This window comes from Chionomys nivalis, chromosome 10 (assembly GCF_950005125.1).
Source record: "Chionomys nivalis chromosome 10, mChiNiv1.1, whole genome shotgun sequence".
Classification (NCBI taxonomy): Eukaryota; Metazoa; Chordata; class Mammalia; order Rodentia; family Cricetidae; genus Chionomys; species Chionomys nivalis.
Genome location: NC_080095.1, coordinates 54,079,387 through 54,098,000, shown reverse-complemented (window position 1 = coordinate 54,098,000; position 18,614 = coordinate 54,079,387). Strand labels below are relative to the sequence as shown.

Below are 18,614 nucleotides of genomic sequence, written 5' to 3'. Positions count from 1 at the left end.
TCCTAAAACCTGCTGCGGTGGTTTGGAAGAAAATGAACCCAAAAGGGAGTGGTACTATTGAGAGGTGTGGCTTTGTTGGAGTCGTTGTGGCTTTTTTGGAGGAAGTGTCTCTGCAGAGGCAGGCTTTGAGGTCTCATATATGCTCAAGATACTGCCCAGTGTCTTAGATCACTTCCTATTGCCTGCAAGCCAAGATGTACAACACTCAGCTACCTCTCCAGCACCATGTCTGCCTGTCTGCCTCCACATTCCCAACATGACTATAATGGACTGAACTCCGAACTATAAGTGAACCACCACAATTAAATGTTTTTCTTTATAGGAGTTTTCAAGGTTATGGTGTCTCTTCACAGCAATAAAAACCCTAACTAAAACACCTTGTCTCAAATCTTCACAGATCTCTCCTTTTCCTCCCACTGATCTGACCCCAGATAACCCTGTCAATCAATTCTGTTTATCCATGTTCTGTCTTACCCCTCAAACATTCCAAACACTCACACATTTTTCAGAGTTATACATTTTGTATATATTATGTTACATCTTGAGTTATTAGAGTATGCAGTGACATTTATTTCAAATAAGTCTCCTCATTTTTGCAATTGTAGTATATTTCATATGTAAATAAATCACTATTGATTAACCAGTTCTTCATTTGATGGCCATTTATACTGCTTCTGGTATTTTGTGTCTGTGTGACTATATATGTGGAACAAGTCCCCTGAAATAGCCTTTCGAAGTTAAGGAATACATGCATTTACACTTTCTACAGTTATTTGCCTAACTGCTATTTAAAATACTGGATTCATTTTACTGGTGCCTTGCAGTGACTGGCCAACCATGCCAGAAATTATCATATCCTTGATCAGATACATTAAAATTCTTATCAGTATACTTTTCAGTTTTATTTGCATGACATTGAATATTTTTATATGTATAGAGTCTTGATGTGTTTCTTGTTAGCTGCTGGTTTGTAAACTTTGTCTGCTTTTCCTATTTTATACTTAGATCTGTGGTTTAAGTTTTTTTTTTTGTTTTGTTTTGTTTTGTTTTTCGAGACAGGGTTTCTCTGTGGTTTTGGAGCCTGTCCTGGAACTAGCTCTTGTAGACCAGGCTGGTCTCGATTAAGTTGATTTTTGTGTAGGGTGAGAAGTAGAAAGCCAGGCGTGGTGGCACACTCCTTTAATCCCAGAATTTGAGAGACAGAGGCAGGCAGACCTTTATGAGTTCAAAGCCAGCCTGGTCTACACAGCAAGTTCGGGGACAGCCAGGGCTACACAGAGAAACCCTGTCTCAAAAAAACCAGAGGGGGAGATAGGAGTGTAGGAATATGAATTGATTTACATAATATTTAGAAGATAATTCTTTCCTTGTTCATTGCAGTTACAGCTTTGTTATCAATCATGTGTGTATCAATCATTAAACCTTTTTTATTACCTTTTTTCTTGCCTTGTCTTTTCTTTTTCTAAACCTGTAGCTCAGGTTTGCCTTAATTGGCAATCTTCTCGCCTCAGCTTCCCTAGTACTGTTCATGAATGAACAACCATAACTGTGTTTTTTATTTTCTTTTATGTAGCCTACTCCAGACTAGACTTTTCTCTGTAGCTCAGGCTAGGCTTGAGGTCTCCGTGGTTCTCTAGCTTCAGCTTCCTGGGTGCTAGGATATCAGTCATATGCCATTATACCTAGCCAATATCACCAGATCTTAATTACTATGCATTCTAAACAGCAATGGCTAGTGCTCCAACTTAGTTCTCCAGGATTTCTTTGTTAGCTTTTGTTCTTTGTTTCTAGCTTGTTGATTTGTGTAGGAAATATTATTGAGAATTTGATTATTGCTATAGTTAATCCAGAAATCAAAGGTAATGTTGACACATTTACTATGTAGTCTTTAAGTCTGGGAAATTTGTATCTGTATTTTAGTACTGTTTTATATTTTCCCTAGAGGTCTGAAGTTCCTTTCATTAGATTACAATTGTATGTTGGCATCATGCTGGCTGATCTGTGTCCCTCTTCCCATTCCCATAGTCTGACTGCAGTGGGCCTGGGTGTGATGTGGGATTCCCCTGTGTGTGCTATGAATATGTTTTATTACCATTGGTTAATAAAACTGCTTTGACCTATGGCAGGGCATAACAGAGCTAAACAGAAGCCATGTAGCTGCTGAAGGAGGATACTGGAACTTAACCAGTAGGCCATAGCCTCATGGTGTACACAGATGAATAGAAATGGGTTAATTTAAGATGTAAGAGCTATCTAGGAATATGCCTAAGTCATTGGTCAAGCAGTGTAATTAATATAGTTTCTGTGTGATTATTCAGGTCTGGGTGGCCAGAAAACCAAAGTCCAGTATCTGCTTACATGGGTGGTGGCATTTTCTCATGGCACTTGGCAAATACTGCAAATTTGAACTTTTCTCACCAATCATAGCCATTATCTGATGCTCTCAGTGTACTATTCTGTGACTTTGATAAATTTATACAATCATGTTATGATACCGTGATTAGAGTATAATCTTTTTTTTTAAAATTTATTTATTTATTTATTACATATACAATATTCTTTCTCGGGGGCTGGAGAGATGGCTCAGAGGTTAAGAGCACTAGCTGCTCTTCCAGAGGTCCTGAGTTCAATTCCCAGCAACCACATGGTGGCTCACAACCATCTGTCATGAGATCTGGCACTGTATCCTGGAAAGTGTATATATAATAAATAAATAAATTTAAAAAAAAAAAAAAAAAACAATATTCTTTCTCGTGTATGCCTGAAGGCCAGAAGAGGGCACTAGACCTTATGACAGATGGTTGTGAGCCACCATGTGGTTGCTGGGAATTGAACTCAGGACCTTTGGAAGAGCCAGCAATGCTCTTAACCGCTGAGCCATCTCTTCAGCCCTAGAGTATAATCTTTATATAATTCCGTATACTTTTTCCTCTCTTTGTAGTCAGTTTCTTCTTCTACTCATCATTTGGCCACACTAATCTACTTAGTCTACTATTGACATTTCATATAAGTGGGGCCATGTAGTATATTGCTGTTTAAGTAAGATTAAATCATGTTGTATGAATCAATAGTTCATTCTCTCTCACTGGTGAATAATATCCATTTGTTTGTTCAGTTCCCAGGCAAGGAGCATCTGCGTACGTTCAATATTTTAATCAGTATGTTATATCTATAGAGCTACTGTAAACATCTCTGGATGAACTTCTTTGTTTTCATTTATCTTGTATAAATTTCTAGAAGTGGTATTTCTGGTTCTTTGGGTATGCATGTATGCAGCTCTGTGAGAAACAAACAGTTTGCAAATATGCTGTGCTATTTTGCCTTCTTACTTGGAAATTATTAGTATTCTTTTTACTTCCATTCTGGTTTTTTTTGAGACAGGGTTTCTTTTTTTAAGTTTTTTTTTTTTTTTTTTTTGGTTTTTCAAGACAGGGTTTCTCTGTGGTTTTGGAGCCTGTCCTGGAACTAGCTCTTGTAGACCAGGCTGGCCTCGAACTCACAGAGATCCGCCTGCCTCTGCCTCCCAAGTGCTGGGATTAAAGGCGTGCGCCACCACCGCCCAGCTCTTTTTTTAAGGTTTATTTATTATGTATAGAATGTTCTGCCTGCATGTATGCCAGCATGCCAGAAGAGAGCACCCAGATCTCACTATAGATGTTGTGAGCCACCATGTGCTTGCTGGGAATTGAACTCGGGACCTCTGGAAGAGCAGCTGGTACTCTTAACCTCTGAGCCATCTCTCTAGCTCTTGTCAGCACTTGGGCTTTCTTTTTTCTTGTTTTTTTTTTTTCTTTTCTTTTTTTTTGAAATGAGTTCTTTGCAGAGTCCTGGTTGTTTGGGAACTTGCTTTGTAGGCCAGGTTGGCCTCAAACTCTCAGAGATCCGCCTCCCTCTGCCTCCTGAGAGCTGGGATTAAAGGGATGTGCCACCACTGTCAGCTTGGTTTTCTGTTTTCTTTAAGGGTGCAGTATTATCTTTTTTATTTTTATTTTGGGTATTTTTCCTTTCCTTCCTACCCTCTAAACTGCCCCTTATACCGACTTGCTCTCTCTCAAGTTCATGGCCCCTTTTTATCATTGTTATTCATATATGTATATATATATATATTCCTAACTACAACCCTCTGAGATGGCATTATGTTACTTGATTGTATCAAGACTATTGGTATTGGGAAAGCAATTGGGTGCTCTTCCCCGGAAGACTATTTCTGCTGCTCTCAGCATTCCTTAGCTGCCTGTGGTTCTTTGTGTAGGCTTGAAGCCTTATGAGTTTTCTTTGTCCATTTTCGCGTGTCTGTTGATGTCATCCTCATTCAGCTTATGTTTGGCCAGTCAACTTGGTGAGACTTTATGGTTGTCTTTTGACATTACTAAGAGACATAATCTCACAACAAACTCCATGGTCCTCAGATTCTTACAATCGTCCCTGTTTTCTTTTCCATAATGTTCTCCGAGTCTTGGGTGCAAGAGTGTTGTGAATAGACTCTGTAATTCTACATTTGATTGGTTCTGGTTTTCTCTAGTGGTCTCCATCTGTTACAAAGAGAATTTTTCATGAGGGAGGGGTGACAACCTACCTGTGGGTATATGGACAGATGTTTAAATTGTTGCTAGTGACTACGCTGGCTCACATAACTTGTGCTAACTAGCAGGTATCTAATTGAACTTAAGACCCTCTCAACAGTAGGGAAACCATGACTGGTACTGGTAACCCACTACTCAGGGCAGTGAAGCCATAGACCTTAGAGGAAAACCTCCAACCACCACTCTACTTCACAACACAATCCCTAGTTTTATCTTTTGAAGAGGTTTTATTTGTTTTTATTTTCTACGTGAGTGTTTTGCCTGCCTCTGTCACATGCATGCAGTGCCTGACGAGGCCAGAAGAGGGCATATTTTTCTTACTGCATAGCCCAGGCTAGCTTCAAATTCAAGGTCCTCTTGCCCCAGCCTTGCCAGTTATTGGATTGCCACCATCTTCCACTTTGCCTAGCAATACAATGCAATTTTAAATTTAATTAGCATATTGATTATAGTATTTATCTGCAAAGCATTAAAATAGTTCAAACTAATACCAATTAGATGAATAAGAGAAGCTTTCCATGACTTTTCTAATCTGTTTCAATTAAGATAGACTGTTATTGGTGCTGGTATAGGAAAAGTTTGATTTCCCTTTTACTTTATCCAAGTATCAATTCCTAACAGATTTAACTATCAAAAGCAAAACTCCAAAGCTCAATAAATGCAAAATTTTTCAGATTTTCATAAGGAGTTAATAAAACATGGCAAAGTGCTAAGTACATAAAAATATTACAACAAAATTTATTATTAAACTAACAATTGCTCTACATCGGCATTAGCTTGTGAAGAGTGTAAAGACTTGTGCTTGTGCTGTAGTGTTAGATGTTGGGTGTATGTCGTTCTGTTTTCTACTTGTCATCTAAATGCCTCTTGTGTTTGGATATTCTTTCTTGTCTCAGACTGGGAAAATTTCTGCTGTAATTCCTGGAATACTCTATGCTTTAGCATTTATCTTAACTCCTTCTATCTCATGAGTTCTTAGATTCGGTCTCTTGATTGATTTCTAGAGTTCCTAGTCATTTTGGTAATTCTTTTTTTCTGTTTATTTTTTTTAAAGTTGGGGTCTGGAGAGATGGCTCAGAGCTTAAAAGCACTTGTTGCCTTCCCAGGTGTTCTGAGCTCAGTTCAGTACCCACATCAGGTGGCTCATAACTGGCCACAACTCCAGCCCCAGGGATCCAGTGCCCTCTTATGGCCCCGTGGGTAACTGCACACACATGGCATATTCAATCAGACATATATAGCATACACATAAATAAAAAGTAAAAACGGGTACGTCTTGTGTGGGCATGCATGTGGGGGTCTGAACACAAGTTTTTGGAGTCAGTTATCTGCTTTCTGTACCAGCATGAAGGCCTGAGTTTGATTTCCAGCAGTCATACGAAAACCAGGCGTGGTGGCTCACACCCAACAGCCCAGCACTGGGGCGGTGGCTATAGTGGGATTCCTGGGGCTTGTTGGCCAGCCAGTCTAGTTGAGTCAGTGAGCTCCAGATTCAGTGAGATATCTGTCTCAAACAGTGAGGTCAAAAGCGATTGAAGAGCCTTGATGAAGACCTGTGATCTTCATGTGTATGCACACTGGTGTTCATGGGCACTCTCACACACTCATGCATATACACAAGCATCACAAGGATTCTTTGTTTACATAACCAAACTTATTCCTAGGGCATGGAGGAACTGCAAAATATAATCATGATATTCATCTGCTCTAACAGTTGAATACTGGCTTAGATATTTTTTCTTGTTTAGAAAAAACTTTGTACCAACATTTTGAAAAGAAACTATTGATTGATTGAGTCACATGAGCAGGAAGACTAAGTCTCTGGTCTGGACTGAGATGGTCTGGATGAAATGAAACTTGTGACCAGAAGGCACATTCCCAGTCCCGTTTGAGAGTGGAGAGGTGTTGGGTGGGACCAATTAAGTCCTGGCCTTCAGCTGGATGTTGGGATTAATTGAGTCCTGGCCTACAGCTGCTCTGAGCACGAGACCTTCAGGAGTTCCTGATGGCAGGAGAGTGGTTTCTGGTGGGTTTGTCTGGGGCGTGGCTATCTCTATATAATCTGCCCCTGAACACAATAAAGTGGGCATTCTTGGGAGATTCAAGGATGACCCGTCTCTGTCTCTCTGTGTGTGTTTGTGTATTTTAACCTCCAGCCCCCTTTCCCGAAGCTCGGTAACTGGGTTCAAGCGCACCGAATGCAGATACGGGGGCATGGTGCGCGGCGCGCAGCAGAGAGGTACCGATTTCATGGTGTTTGAGATAAGTAGCTAAAGTAACTGATACTTTGTTCAACAGGTGGCTTTTCAGAGAAGTCAAGCGAATGGAGCTCAGAAGAGGAGGAGCCAGTGAAGAAGGCAGGACCTGTCCAAGTCCTCATTGTCAAAGATGACCATTCCTTTGAGTTAGATGAGGCTGCGTTGAACCGGATCCTTCTCTCCGAGTCTGTCAGAGACAAGGAGGTAGTTGCCGTGTCGGTCGCTGGAGCCTTTAGGAAAGGGAAGTCTTTCCTGATGGACTTTATGCTGCGGTACATGTACAACCAGGTATGGAAGGGCCCTCAAAAACATTTCCTTCCCGTGCCTCTTCCACGTCGGGTTCTAACAAGCACTGAGTATTCCTGTTTCTGTTATTATGTGTGCTCAATGTGAGGGTTGCGGTGTAGCCATTCCAACCTGGGTGCTTTGGGAGCAAACTACAGAGGATTTTTCTTGGAAGCTCCTGCGCCACATTTACCTGAAGATATAACTTACTCTTTACTCTTTTAAAAATTAGCACTAGCATAATGATAGAACTATGAATTTTATGTGTAATATTTAAAATGTCAAGTAGATTTTACCATAAGCTTTTCTTTTTAATAATTTCCCCACAGTGTTTATAACATTCTTAAAACGTGAGGCAAATTTTGAGCCAGGTGGCGGCAATAGCACACACCTTTAATACCAGCACTCGGAGGCAGAGGCAGGTGGATCTCTGTGAATTCAAGGTCAGCCTGGTCTACAGGAGCTAGTTTCAGGACAGACTCCAAAGCTACAGAAGAAATGTGTCTTGAAAAACCAAAAAAACAAAAAATCATGAAGCAAATTTTAAGGATTTTCACAATGTGCACTTAGGTGCCAACACCTCGATTCTTCCACAGACATTAATGTTCCTAATTTATCATGTATGTCTGTGTGGACTCATTCTTCCTAGTCATTCATTTCTTAATGATATTAAAAAACTTCAAATTAGTCGGGAGGTGGTGGCGCACACCTTTAATCCCAGCACTCAGGAGGCAGAAGCAGGAGGATCTCTGTGAGTTCGAGGCCAGCCTGGTCTACAAGAGCTTCAAAGCAACACAGAGAAACCTTGTCTCGAAAAACAAAAAACAAACAAAACAACTTCAAATTAAATTGCTAACATCAGTGTACTTTCTCACATGCTTTAATATAAGTTATATATTATTCTCATAGTTTTTGTTTTTAAATAAAATCTATATGGAGAAACACAAATATTAAATATATTTGTTTATTTTTATAAATGCATATCCCTGTGCAGGCCAGAACTCAAAACAGAGACAACCATTCTCTCCAGAAAGTTCCTTAATAGCCTTTTCTAGTCTGCTCTCACTTTGTCCTAACCGCAGAGGCAACTGACAGTGTCTGACAAATCATGTGATACACGTGACGTCTAGGGACCTTGGCTCTATCAAATGCAGAAGTTGGCAAAGGGAAACGTTCTGGCATCCTCCCACTCCCTGTGACTTCCAATGCAAACATGGAGTTTTGAAGTAGAATCGATAAACCTCCCAAAGAACTTTTCTGAAGCACTAGACAGGCTGAGGCAGAAGAATTCCAAGTTAAGATTTAGCCAGCCAGGTGTGGTGGCACAGACCTTCAATCCCAGTATTTGGACCACAGAGACAGATGGATCTCTGTGAATTTGAGACAAGTCTGGTCTACAAAGCAAGTTCCAGGACAGCCAGGGCTATACAGAAAAACCCTGCCTCAAAAAAGAAAAAGGAAAAGAGAAAGAAAAAAAGTTTAGATTGCATAGAAAATTCCAGGCCAACCTGAGCCGCATGACAAGACTGTCACAAAGGTCTTTGGACTGTGTCTTTATAGCACAGTTATCCATTTTTAGTTTGATATTTTAGGCATGAAGTATTTTAGGACAACTTTGAGGCTAACGTTTATCTAGCTTTAGTTCAAACAAAGAACAGAAGTGCTAAGATAATTCAGGCTTTGAAAGCAAGCAAAACTCTAAACCCAAATGAGTTATGGTACTTACCATCCATAGATGGGTTATTGGTGCACATTCTAGTCAAGTGTGGTAAAGGGTGCTTGCTAGGATCCCCTTTTTCTTTATCTGCACCTAGCAGAGCATTGACAAAGAGACAGAAGGTGATCACTGGCTGTGCTGTTCCCTGCAGAGGGCAGCAATCACTGGCTGTGTGCTTACTCTAGCCCTGTTTCTGCACTTGCGACTACCAATTGCAATTAGAATGGCGACATGTAATTTTTAATGTGACAAACTATGTTCTTTTTAGCAGGAAAAATTTTAACTTCATTTTATGCCTGAAACATAGTGTTCAATAATTAATCATTAGAGACAGTGAATGTGTGCCTGAATGCATGAAACAAGCTAAATGTTCAGTCTTCCAAAGGCGCTCTTTATGGATATACCCCTTGTCCTTTAAAACTATTTTTCTGGGATAGAACTTTTATAATATCTTAAAAGATCATTATCCTCAGGTAATGTTGCAATAATGTTATTTTCCTAGTTCATAACCATCATAGTTTATCCTTTGAAATATATTTCCCAACTATTCTTTTATGTAGCATATTTAATTTAAATATCAACATTGACTAGTTAATATCAATTGACTCCTTGCATTGTGTTAAGCACCATGGAGGATATCAAAACAGACAGATATACTAAAACATATCATGGTTTGGATAAGGAAACAGAATCAAGATGTGTGAAAAATTAGAGCAATGCTCAGCTCTAAATGGAACACCTGTATCACACACCTTCCTCCCAGGCTCGTGGATCATTGTGGAAGAGGGGCTAGAAAGCATCTAAAAGCCAGGTAGGGCAACTACAAGGAAACTGTCTTCCAGACACAACACAGCGACCACACAGATGAACTCACGGGGTTGTGACAACACACACAAGACCTGTGCAAGCTCGAGCCATCCCAAATATCAACACAGAGAGGGGAAGTGGGCACAAAGCACCATCCTAGCCAAAGCGCTATTGACAACTGATAGGTGTACAAGATCCGGATCTAGAGGGGAAGTAGAAGGGCCGTTCTAGACTCGGCAATACATTAAACAAAGAGCACACCTTCCATGGAGTGGATCTTATGTTGGCAACGAATACGTAAGAATCATAGCACAGATGGTGCAACCCATTATTATGCTTTTTATAATGATCTAAAATTGCTTTATAGAATAAGACAGGATATAGCACACACACTCTCCTGCCAAGACTCAGCCATCATTGTGGAAGAGGAGGTGGAAAGATCGTATGATCTAGAGGCCACAGATGACAAAGGAACCGTTTTCTGGACACAAAAGGGGCAGTTTGCCCTTGTGAGCTAATTCACAGCTGCATAAACGCTGCATGCTCAAGCCAGACAAAATCCCAGCACAGAGGCAGGATGTGGTCATGAAATCTCACCCCTAGCTGAGGAACTGTTGGTAATTGATATCTGTCAGGAGAAGGAGGGTCAGTTTTCTTTAAGGGTGTCGCCCTGGTAGGTCAGCCATGCTGCGGTGGATGGCTGTACAACCAAGAGTATATTGGCAGCGCTAACTGGATGTGTTTGTTTTCATGAACACACACACGCATGGTAGGGTGGGTATGGAATGGGCAGTGCATCTGGGAAGAATTGGAGGGGAATGGATATGATCATGATATTATATATAAAATTTTCAAGGAATTAATAAGATATTTTTGAAGGTAAGATAGCAAAATTTTATACTAGTTTTGTAGACTCTATTAGCTCTAGCTTCTTATTGGCTAACTCTTACATATTAATTTAACCTATTTCTATTAATCTGTGTATCACCACATGGCTGTGGCTTACCAGCTAAAGTTTCCTCTAGCTCCAGCAGGGCTCCATAGCTTCTCCCTGACTCCGCCCTTCTTTCTCCCACCTTTCACTCCAGTCCTCCCCGCCCGCCCTGCTCCACTGTAGGCTCAAAGCAGTCATCACAGCATACAGTGGGAAATCCCACATCACCCAATTTCTTCATTTATAAAGTTCTGTAGTTTAGTTTATACAAGGTTTTTAGCTCAAGGATTATATAGTAAGGTCTTCCAAAAACTAGTAATTTAACCCCTGTAATAGATATTAAAGTGAGTATAGCTACTATTACCCAAGGTTATCAGTGAAAAACTGCTAAATCTAAGTGATTCTTTGTAATTTTTGTCTCACCTGATATTAGTTCTGACATAATTTTCAGATTAGTTTTTCTTCTTTTGAGCTCTCAAATCCCTCTTGTATTTGTTTCCTTCTGTCCTTCCCTCTGCCCATTTCCTGGTTCAGGCTCACAAGCATATTTTGACTTTTATAATACCTACTCTTTGGTCCTTCCTGCTATTTATCATTTTGATAGCTCTTTACCACCTCTAGGATAATCTTCCTCTCACAGTTGTGACGGTGACTCCCTCTGCATCTTCCTGACTCCCTTTTGCTTGCAGGATAAACATCTATATTAGGCACATTTCTGGGCCTTTGGGATTTGGCAGTCTCACCTCTACCTGCCAGTCTCCCCCAGAACCCTCATACCAAAGTGTTTGTCTGTGTTCTCGTAGTATTCCTCCTCCCTTCCTCACTCCCTCCCTCCTTTTCTCCTCGCTCCTTCCCTTCTTTCTTTCCTTTGTTCTTTCGTTGGCTTCTTATTTCCTTGAATATCTTCTCAAGGTTGTTCCCAGTCTTCTTACCTCTTCAAGAATTAGTTGTTCCAGAGAGATAGTTTAGAGGTTTAAGAGTGCTTACTGTTCTTCCAGAGGACCAGAGTTCAGTTCCCAGCACCCATGTCTGGCAGTCTACAGCACCTCTTCTGGCCTGCACCGGCACCTGCACACATGTGTCTACTCACACCAGACACACATGCTCATGAATGAATAAATATATGAATCAGTTGTTATATTTCCCATGTTATGTTTCCATTATGACATATATATACTATACACATGTATATATGTGTAAATTGTAATGATGTTAGCCACTAACATAAACCATAACAGATGGCTGCTAATCTGTAATTACTTTTGAATGGATAAAGTGATTGTATCAATGTAATAGATGTTCACATATTTTTCCTTTTAATTTGAGTTATAGAAAAAGAAGAATCGAAAAAGAAGCCTCAAAAAGGATAAAAGAAAAACCATACATGCTCATCCAATTCTACTCATAGACTTTATTAAATTTATAGGAATCTGTTGATTGGGTTGGAGATTACAATGAACCGTTGACTGGATTTTCATGGCGAGGTGGATCTGAACGAGAAACCACAGGAATCCAGATATGGAGTGAAGTTTTCCTTATCAATAAACTTGATGGTAAAAAGGTATGATACATTTTAAGTAAAATTAAGTTTTTAACTTCAATAGTAACTTTGAAAATGGTCTTTTGAAAACTTTGGTCCATTTAACATAATGCTACAGGGCCAAAATGGTATCTAATTGAATGATCCCTGTCAAAATATTCAGTGATCCCAGGAGACAAAAACCATAATGGGCTGAGTGGTGGTGGTGGCACACACCTTTAATTCCAGCACTGGAGGAGGCAGAGGCAAGCAAATCTGAGTTTGAGGCCAACCTGGTCTGTAAAGCGAGTTCCAGGACAGGCTCCAAAGCTACAGAGAAACCCTGTCTCGAAAAACCAAAAATAAATAAATAACAATGGATACAGAATAGCAGATAGCAAGCTGATATTTTTACATTATCTCAATGCTATGTTTTATTCTAGATTATCAGGAAAAAATTAAAAATGACTGCACCCAGCAGCTATTAATTTTTTCTGTGACATTCATAGCAGGTGTAAAGTTAAGTATCCATTGATAATAGATTCCTTTAGTTCTTCTGGTGTTAATGTCATAGTAGCCCTGGTACCCTGGATGTTGTGTACAGTATCAGTAATGTACTCTGTTCACCTGTAGGTTGCAGTGTTACTGATGGATACTCAGGGAACCTTTGACAGTCAGTCCACTTTGAGAGACTCAGCCACAGTGTTTGCCCTTAGCACAATGATCAGCTCAATACAGGTATGGAGTAAAACAAATCTGTTTGTGGATGTTTCCTAACTAAATTCACGAATAGTGCCTATACATACATACATACATACATACATACATAGTACATGCTCTTCATGTGAAGAGCATGGCAAATCAAACATGTTGCTCACAGTTAACACCCCATGAATAGTTATTGTTACTGTAATTACTGATCAGTTTCTAAGTTGGCTGCTGTAGTCCAAAATAGCTTTATTATTGTCACTTTTTCTGTTAAAGCTTACAGTGTGTTAAAATATATTAAATTTTATAGTGAGCCAGTCCAGGCTGTGATCATATGCAGATGGAGTAATGGAGCTAGTGAGCAGACAGACAGACATACAATCTATGTGGTCAGCATCGCCCAGACAGGTACAAAAGAAGAGGGAGGGTGAACTGAATTTTTAAGTAAATGAATTTAAAATAAAAGTTATAGTTATAATCCATGATTGATGCTTTTAAAAATCTACTTCTTAGGGCTGAAGAGATGGCTCAGAGGTTAAGAGCCCTTGTTGCTCTTACAGAGGACCTGGGTTCAGTTCCCAGCACCCACAGGGTGGCTCACAGCCATCCATAATTTTAGTTCCAGGGAACTCTTATGACTTCTGCAGGCACCTGACACATGTTCTGTACACACATGCAAACAAAATGTTCTTACACATAAAGTAAAAAAATAAATCTAAAAAAGTTTTTTTTAAAAAAGATTGGCACAAGAAAGCGATCCATAAAAACACAGGTTATTTTTGTAATACAGAAATCTGCTTATTCAGTCAATTTTCAAAGTATCAACTCGATATCTATTTCATTTAAAATCAATAGGAAAGATGATTTGCACAAACCAGTTAAAATCAATTTAACTTTTCTTTTAACATTCATTATTTAGTGTTTATAGTTGACCTGAAAACACTGAATCATTTCATAGAAAAAGTCTGTTGAGTAATGACTATTTTAAACTAATACCTGAGAAACTTATGTGTTATTCAAATAACTACAAGAAGTCTCTGTTTGTGTCAGTATGTAAACATATAAGCGACCTTAATTTTATCTGTAAAGTTACTAATGTTTATCACCTCAGGGAAAATAAGGAAACCACACAGTGTCACACTTAAGGCCACACTGTAGTGGAAGAGCAGCAAGACGGTGGCACCAAGCTGTGAACGTGACACTCAGAACCTAACTTCTGTGTGGAGGGGCTTTCTATAGAAATAAAGCAATCAATAAATTATGAAGAGTTAATTGTAATTTTCTAGTTGGGCAGGACAGCCCACTTTTGTAACCTCTGCTTCTTGAGACAGGAGGACTACAAATTTGGGCAATATGATGAAATTGTCTCCCAAAATAAAAAGGGTTTGAGGTGTTACATTATAAAACCACCCCTCCCCAACACACACGCATTTTCCACAGAGGATGTTCAGGCTTAGATCAATACTCGCTCGGTGTGCTTTGAAGAGGGATTATTAAATAGGTCCATAAAATAGTTGTAGTTTGATCAATATTCACTTGGTGTGCTTTGAAGAGGGACTTAGTAAGTAGGTCCATAAAGTAATTGTAGTATTTGGACTCCACAGCAAGTGACTCCTATATTTTTCTAGCATTTTTGTGATCATTGTGCATGGCTTATTTATCAGGCTCTCTACTTTCTTGGAGTCTCTTAAATGTGTGTAAGAGAGTGATTGTGTAGTAACTGACACTTATGGAAAGAGAACAGTGGAGTGATGCTGATTATCTCTCTTCTTATTATCATCCCACAATCAAGGTATACAACTTATCCCAAAATGTCCAGGAGGACGATCTTCAGCACCTCCAGGTAAAATCATGTTTTATGTATCTGATGGTCTTTTGGACATGCAGACCAGAATTTGGGGGAACTTTAGACAGGTGACCACATAAAGGTCATCCTGTTTCCAGGTCTCTTTTCTAGTCTTGTATGGTTATGTTCTAATTCAGTTTTCATATTCTGTGGTTTCTAAACCTGCTTGCTCCCGGTGCTAAAATGCATGAAAGTATATGGCAAAGTGAACAAAGAGCCAGGTGGTGGTGGTGCATGTTTCTTATCCCAGCATTTGGGAGTCAGAGGCACGTGAATCTCTGTAAGTTCAAGGCCAGTCTGGTCTACAAAGCACATTCTAGGACACCCAAGGCTGCTACACAGAGAAACCGTGTCTCGAAGAACAAAACAACAACAACAACAAAGTGGACAAAGAATCTTCAGTGTGAAGAGTCTCTAAATTGCAGTGCCAAAATCTTAAGAGCAAGGACTTTATAATTGTTGGTATGGTGTCTGTTATATGGCAGGCTTCTTTCCTTGTGGACCTTGTGGTTCAGAACTGATAGAGAAGACTTGAAATCTGATCTGATAGAGACAATAATGGTACCTAATCTCCCCTTCATGTTTTATAGATGAGGGAAGTGGGGATGAAAGCTAAGTGCCTTGCTCAGGCTGCTCTGGCTACTTAATGGTAGGACAGGGGTAAGAACCGTCGGCTGGGTCCTGCGTTCCTTCCACTCCGTGAGGTAGCCGTCTCACATAAGAGATGTTTTCTAGGGATTTTTCTCATGTATGCAGTAGCATTCTCTTCCGACTCCACACGTTATTCTTGAGCAGCTAGCAAAGCTGCTACCCCTCTGATAGCTCTCTTTCTACACGGTTTACATGAAATTTACCTAACATGTGTATCAGATCCATGCAGTGAATGTGAAACTTTGGATATTAAAAACAGTAAAGCAATGTAACATGCAGCATTGGAAACATCACTTGAAGTTCAATTCCAGTGTTGTTACCTGACACATTCTGGTATCTCACATTGATCATTTATGACAAATAGGTGGTATATCAAATAATCGCTGGGTATATTTTATTAATAAGAGCATCTTCTTCTTTGGCAAGTGTCATAATCCAATCAGTTACTTTCTTAATGAGCCACATGGTGCCATTGCATGCTGGCTTATTTATGCGTGTCTACAAACGAAATAACTTTTGGCAGTGATGCTGAGTTAACAGTTTATTTTGATCATTTATTTTTTTCCTGTAAACAACAATTCCTTGCTCTGAAGTGATTATGAATTCAAGTTATGTCAGTACACAAGTCTCATAGAGTAGTGTCCTGGACCTTGCCTTTTAGACATACCCAGACTTTGAGCTCATCACTCGAATGAAATATCTAGTAATCACCGTTTGCTTTCTTGGTTTCCACTGCCCTGCAGGGCTGGCAGTGTGAGGCTGGGGTGCTATTGTAAAGGACTGGGTAGTGGGGGTGCTAGGCTACCATTCTTCCCCAACTCCAAGAAGTCTTGTTAGCCCAGTGTGTGAACTGAGCATGTCCTGTGTCACATGGGGAAACATCTAACCTTCCCGGATGATATCAGGAGCCTTGTCAGTCATCTCCATAGGTCGAGGTTCACTGAAACAATAATTCTCCTTGTTGTACTTCATGTTCCTAATTGTAAGCAGTGAAAAACAAGGGAAGACAATACATTTAACTCCCTGCTTTTTAAACCAAACGCCTAATTTTGTAACTCAGATCTTTGTACCTTTACATTTCTCTAGGATACAGCTTTTATAAATGCATCCTAGCTGTATTACGACCCTCTAAGCCAATCATTTCACATGTGCCTCCATTCTACAGTTTTTTTTAAATATCACAGACAAGAGTTTAAGGCTGGGGTTGCCTTCAGAGCAAGTGCTTAGAACTCGGTGCTCAGGTGCTGGTGCACACAAAACATAGACACATGGGAAAGAGAGGGATGGGCTTAAAGTAGAAGTTTCTTCTTAAAATGCAACATATTCTTCATTTTTAGATATGTAATTACTATATCCCTGCTTTATATAATTAATACTTGTTTCCTGAAGATGACTATGCAATTATGATAGCGTAACATTCTGTTACAGCTGGGGGAATGGGTAAAAAATCCCAATAAGTAAACAAATCTCCATCTCTCTCTCCCTCCCCATCCCAGCTTTTCACTGAGTATGGCAGGCTAGCAATGGAAGAAACATTCCTGAAGCCTTTTCAGGTAGGTGAAAGTCAAATGACGGAAAATTCTTACCAGATTTTTATGGAATCTATAACTGTGATTTTCATCAGGGTCATGTTTCTTTCCTTTATTTCTTTCAAGAAGCATTTTTAGGCTAGGCATGGTGTTACATATCTTTAATTCCAGCACTAAAGAGACTTTAAGCCAGGGGGATCTTGGTGAGTTCAAGGCCAGCCTGATGCACACTGGGCATTCTAGGCCACCCAGGGTTACATAGTGAGTTAAGAGACCCTGTCTCAAAGGAAGAGGAGAAGGCGTTCCTACTCTAAGCTGTTTGATATGAAGAAGAGAAGTAGGGAGATAACGTATGTCTTAGCTTCTCTGGCTCCTGTGAGAAAATCAGCTTTTCTCTGAGTTCAGCCCTCGAAATGACACAGAAGACACTTGATGCATCTGCCAAGCATGAACCCAAAATCAACCGACCTGGGCTAATAAAAGTTGGTTGCAAAGTGTAACAGTTGGCAGACACCAGAGAGGATGCTGGGGGAGAGGCATGAGTGCCCTGTCTTACATGCTAACATCTCCTGTTGCCTGAGTGTGACAGCCACCAGCTCAGCTGATGCTGGTGTGCCTACTGTGCCCGGGGTGCGGTAGAGTCCCATGTATTCATCCTGACAGCTATCAGAGTACTGAAACACCAGGTCCCAAGGAACGGAAAACCTCTCAGGAATCCCATGCTGGAGGAAGGAAAAGTCTGAAGCCCTAGTGCCAGTCAGAAGAGGAACTGGCCTTCCAAGAAGAGATTTCCCATAGTTCTGGCAACTTTTTGGACCACGTTGCATGTCTGATAGTCAAGGTAGTGGTGGGCCAGAAACAGGCAGCACCATACTTTGCCAGGATTGTTTAATTGCACAGCTTTTGCTGTATTTAAAACTAAACCTCGGTACTTCCACAAATAGACTTGGGGTGAGGCCACTGGGCCCTTTTATTTGTTCCTCTTCCCAGTGTAGCTACATTAAGGACATCTCCCTTCTCTGTGCTTTATCTCTTTTTCTGGCATATTGAGAGGATGGATGGATGGCCAGACTTGCCCTGAAAACTCCAATAATGCTGGGGTCAGCAGATCCATCAAGGTAGCATTTGTGCTTGGATTAAGTATTGTCAGTTGTGTCTACAGTACTTCAAATCCTGCCCTTCTTTCCCAGGACAAGAGTTAGGACTGAGTCAGGCCTCCTTCTGACAGTGCCTGGAAGAGGAAACAAGTTTCACACTATCTGAAAGTTAATTCCTTCATCCAGAGCTGGTCGGAGGAATCCATAGCTCTAGCTGTGCATGACACCAAGGAGGATCATAAGCTGAGGGAGTCTGGGCCCACAGGAGAAACAACAGTCGACAGAGGGCCGCATAAGTGAGAAGCTCTTTGATAGCAGACTGAGCTGTTTTCTCTTGCCTAGTGACAGGTGATCTGAAGCCACTCACTCACACTTGTGAGGGTGGATCCGGGGTGGCCTCAGTTTGTAGATTTGACTCAGAGGTCTGTCAAGTTGCATTCAAGATGCCCAGAAGATATTCTATACAGACTTACATTGAGGGCTCTTTAGAAGGAGTCTAGATCTGGACCCTGAAAGCCAGGGAAGCAGCAGAGGAGGTGGCGAGGGAGAACAAAACCAATCCTGCTTTATAGTCTCCAGCCTGGTTCACAATACTTTCTATGTGCTTGTTTCTTTTTAATTCGTCTGTTAGGCGGTAGTTGGAGAGTTGAGTGGCAATTGCAATATTGCTTTGACTTTTC

At 40.4% G+C, this 18,614-nt stretch overlaps 1 protein-coding gene across 1 annotated transcript in view; it reads left to right on the top strand.

Annotated features, from left to right (window-relative positions):
- The window catches only part of Atl1 (atlastin GTPase 1), a 76,671-nt gene that overhangs the window by 34,760 nt on the left and 23,297 nt on the right, over positions 1-18,614 (top strand). Inside the window, exons 3-7 of the mRNA XM_057782217.1 lie at positions 6,882-7,129; positions 12,011-12,145; positions 12,737-12,841; positions 14,604-14,654; positions 16,805-16,861. Coding sequence (XP_057638200.1) covers positions 6,882-7,129; positions 12,011-12,145; positions 12,737-12,841; positions 14,604-14,654; positions 16,805-16,861 — 596 coding nt within the window. The remainder of the gene's footprint in view (positions 1-6,881; positions 7,130-12,010; positions 12,146-12,736; positions 12,842-14,603; positions 14,655-16,804; positions 16,862-18,614) is intronic.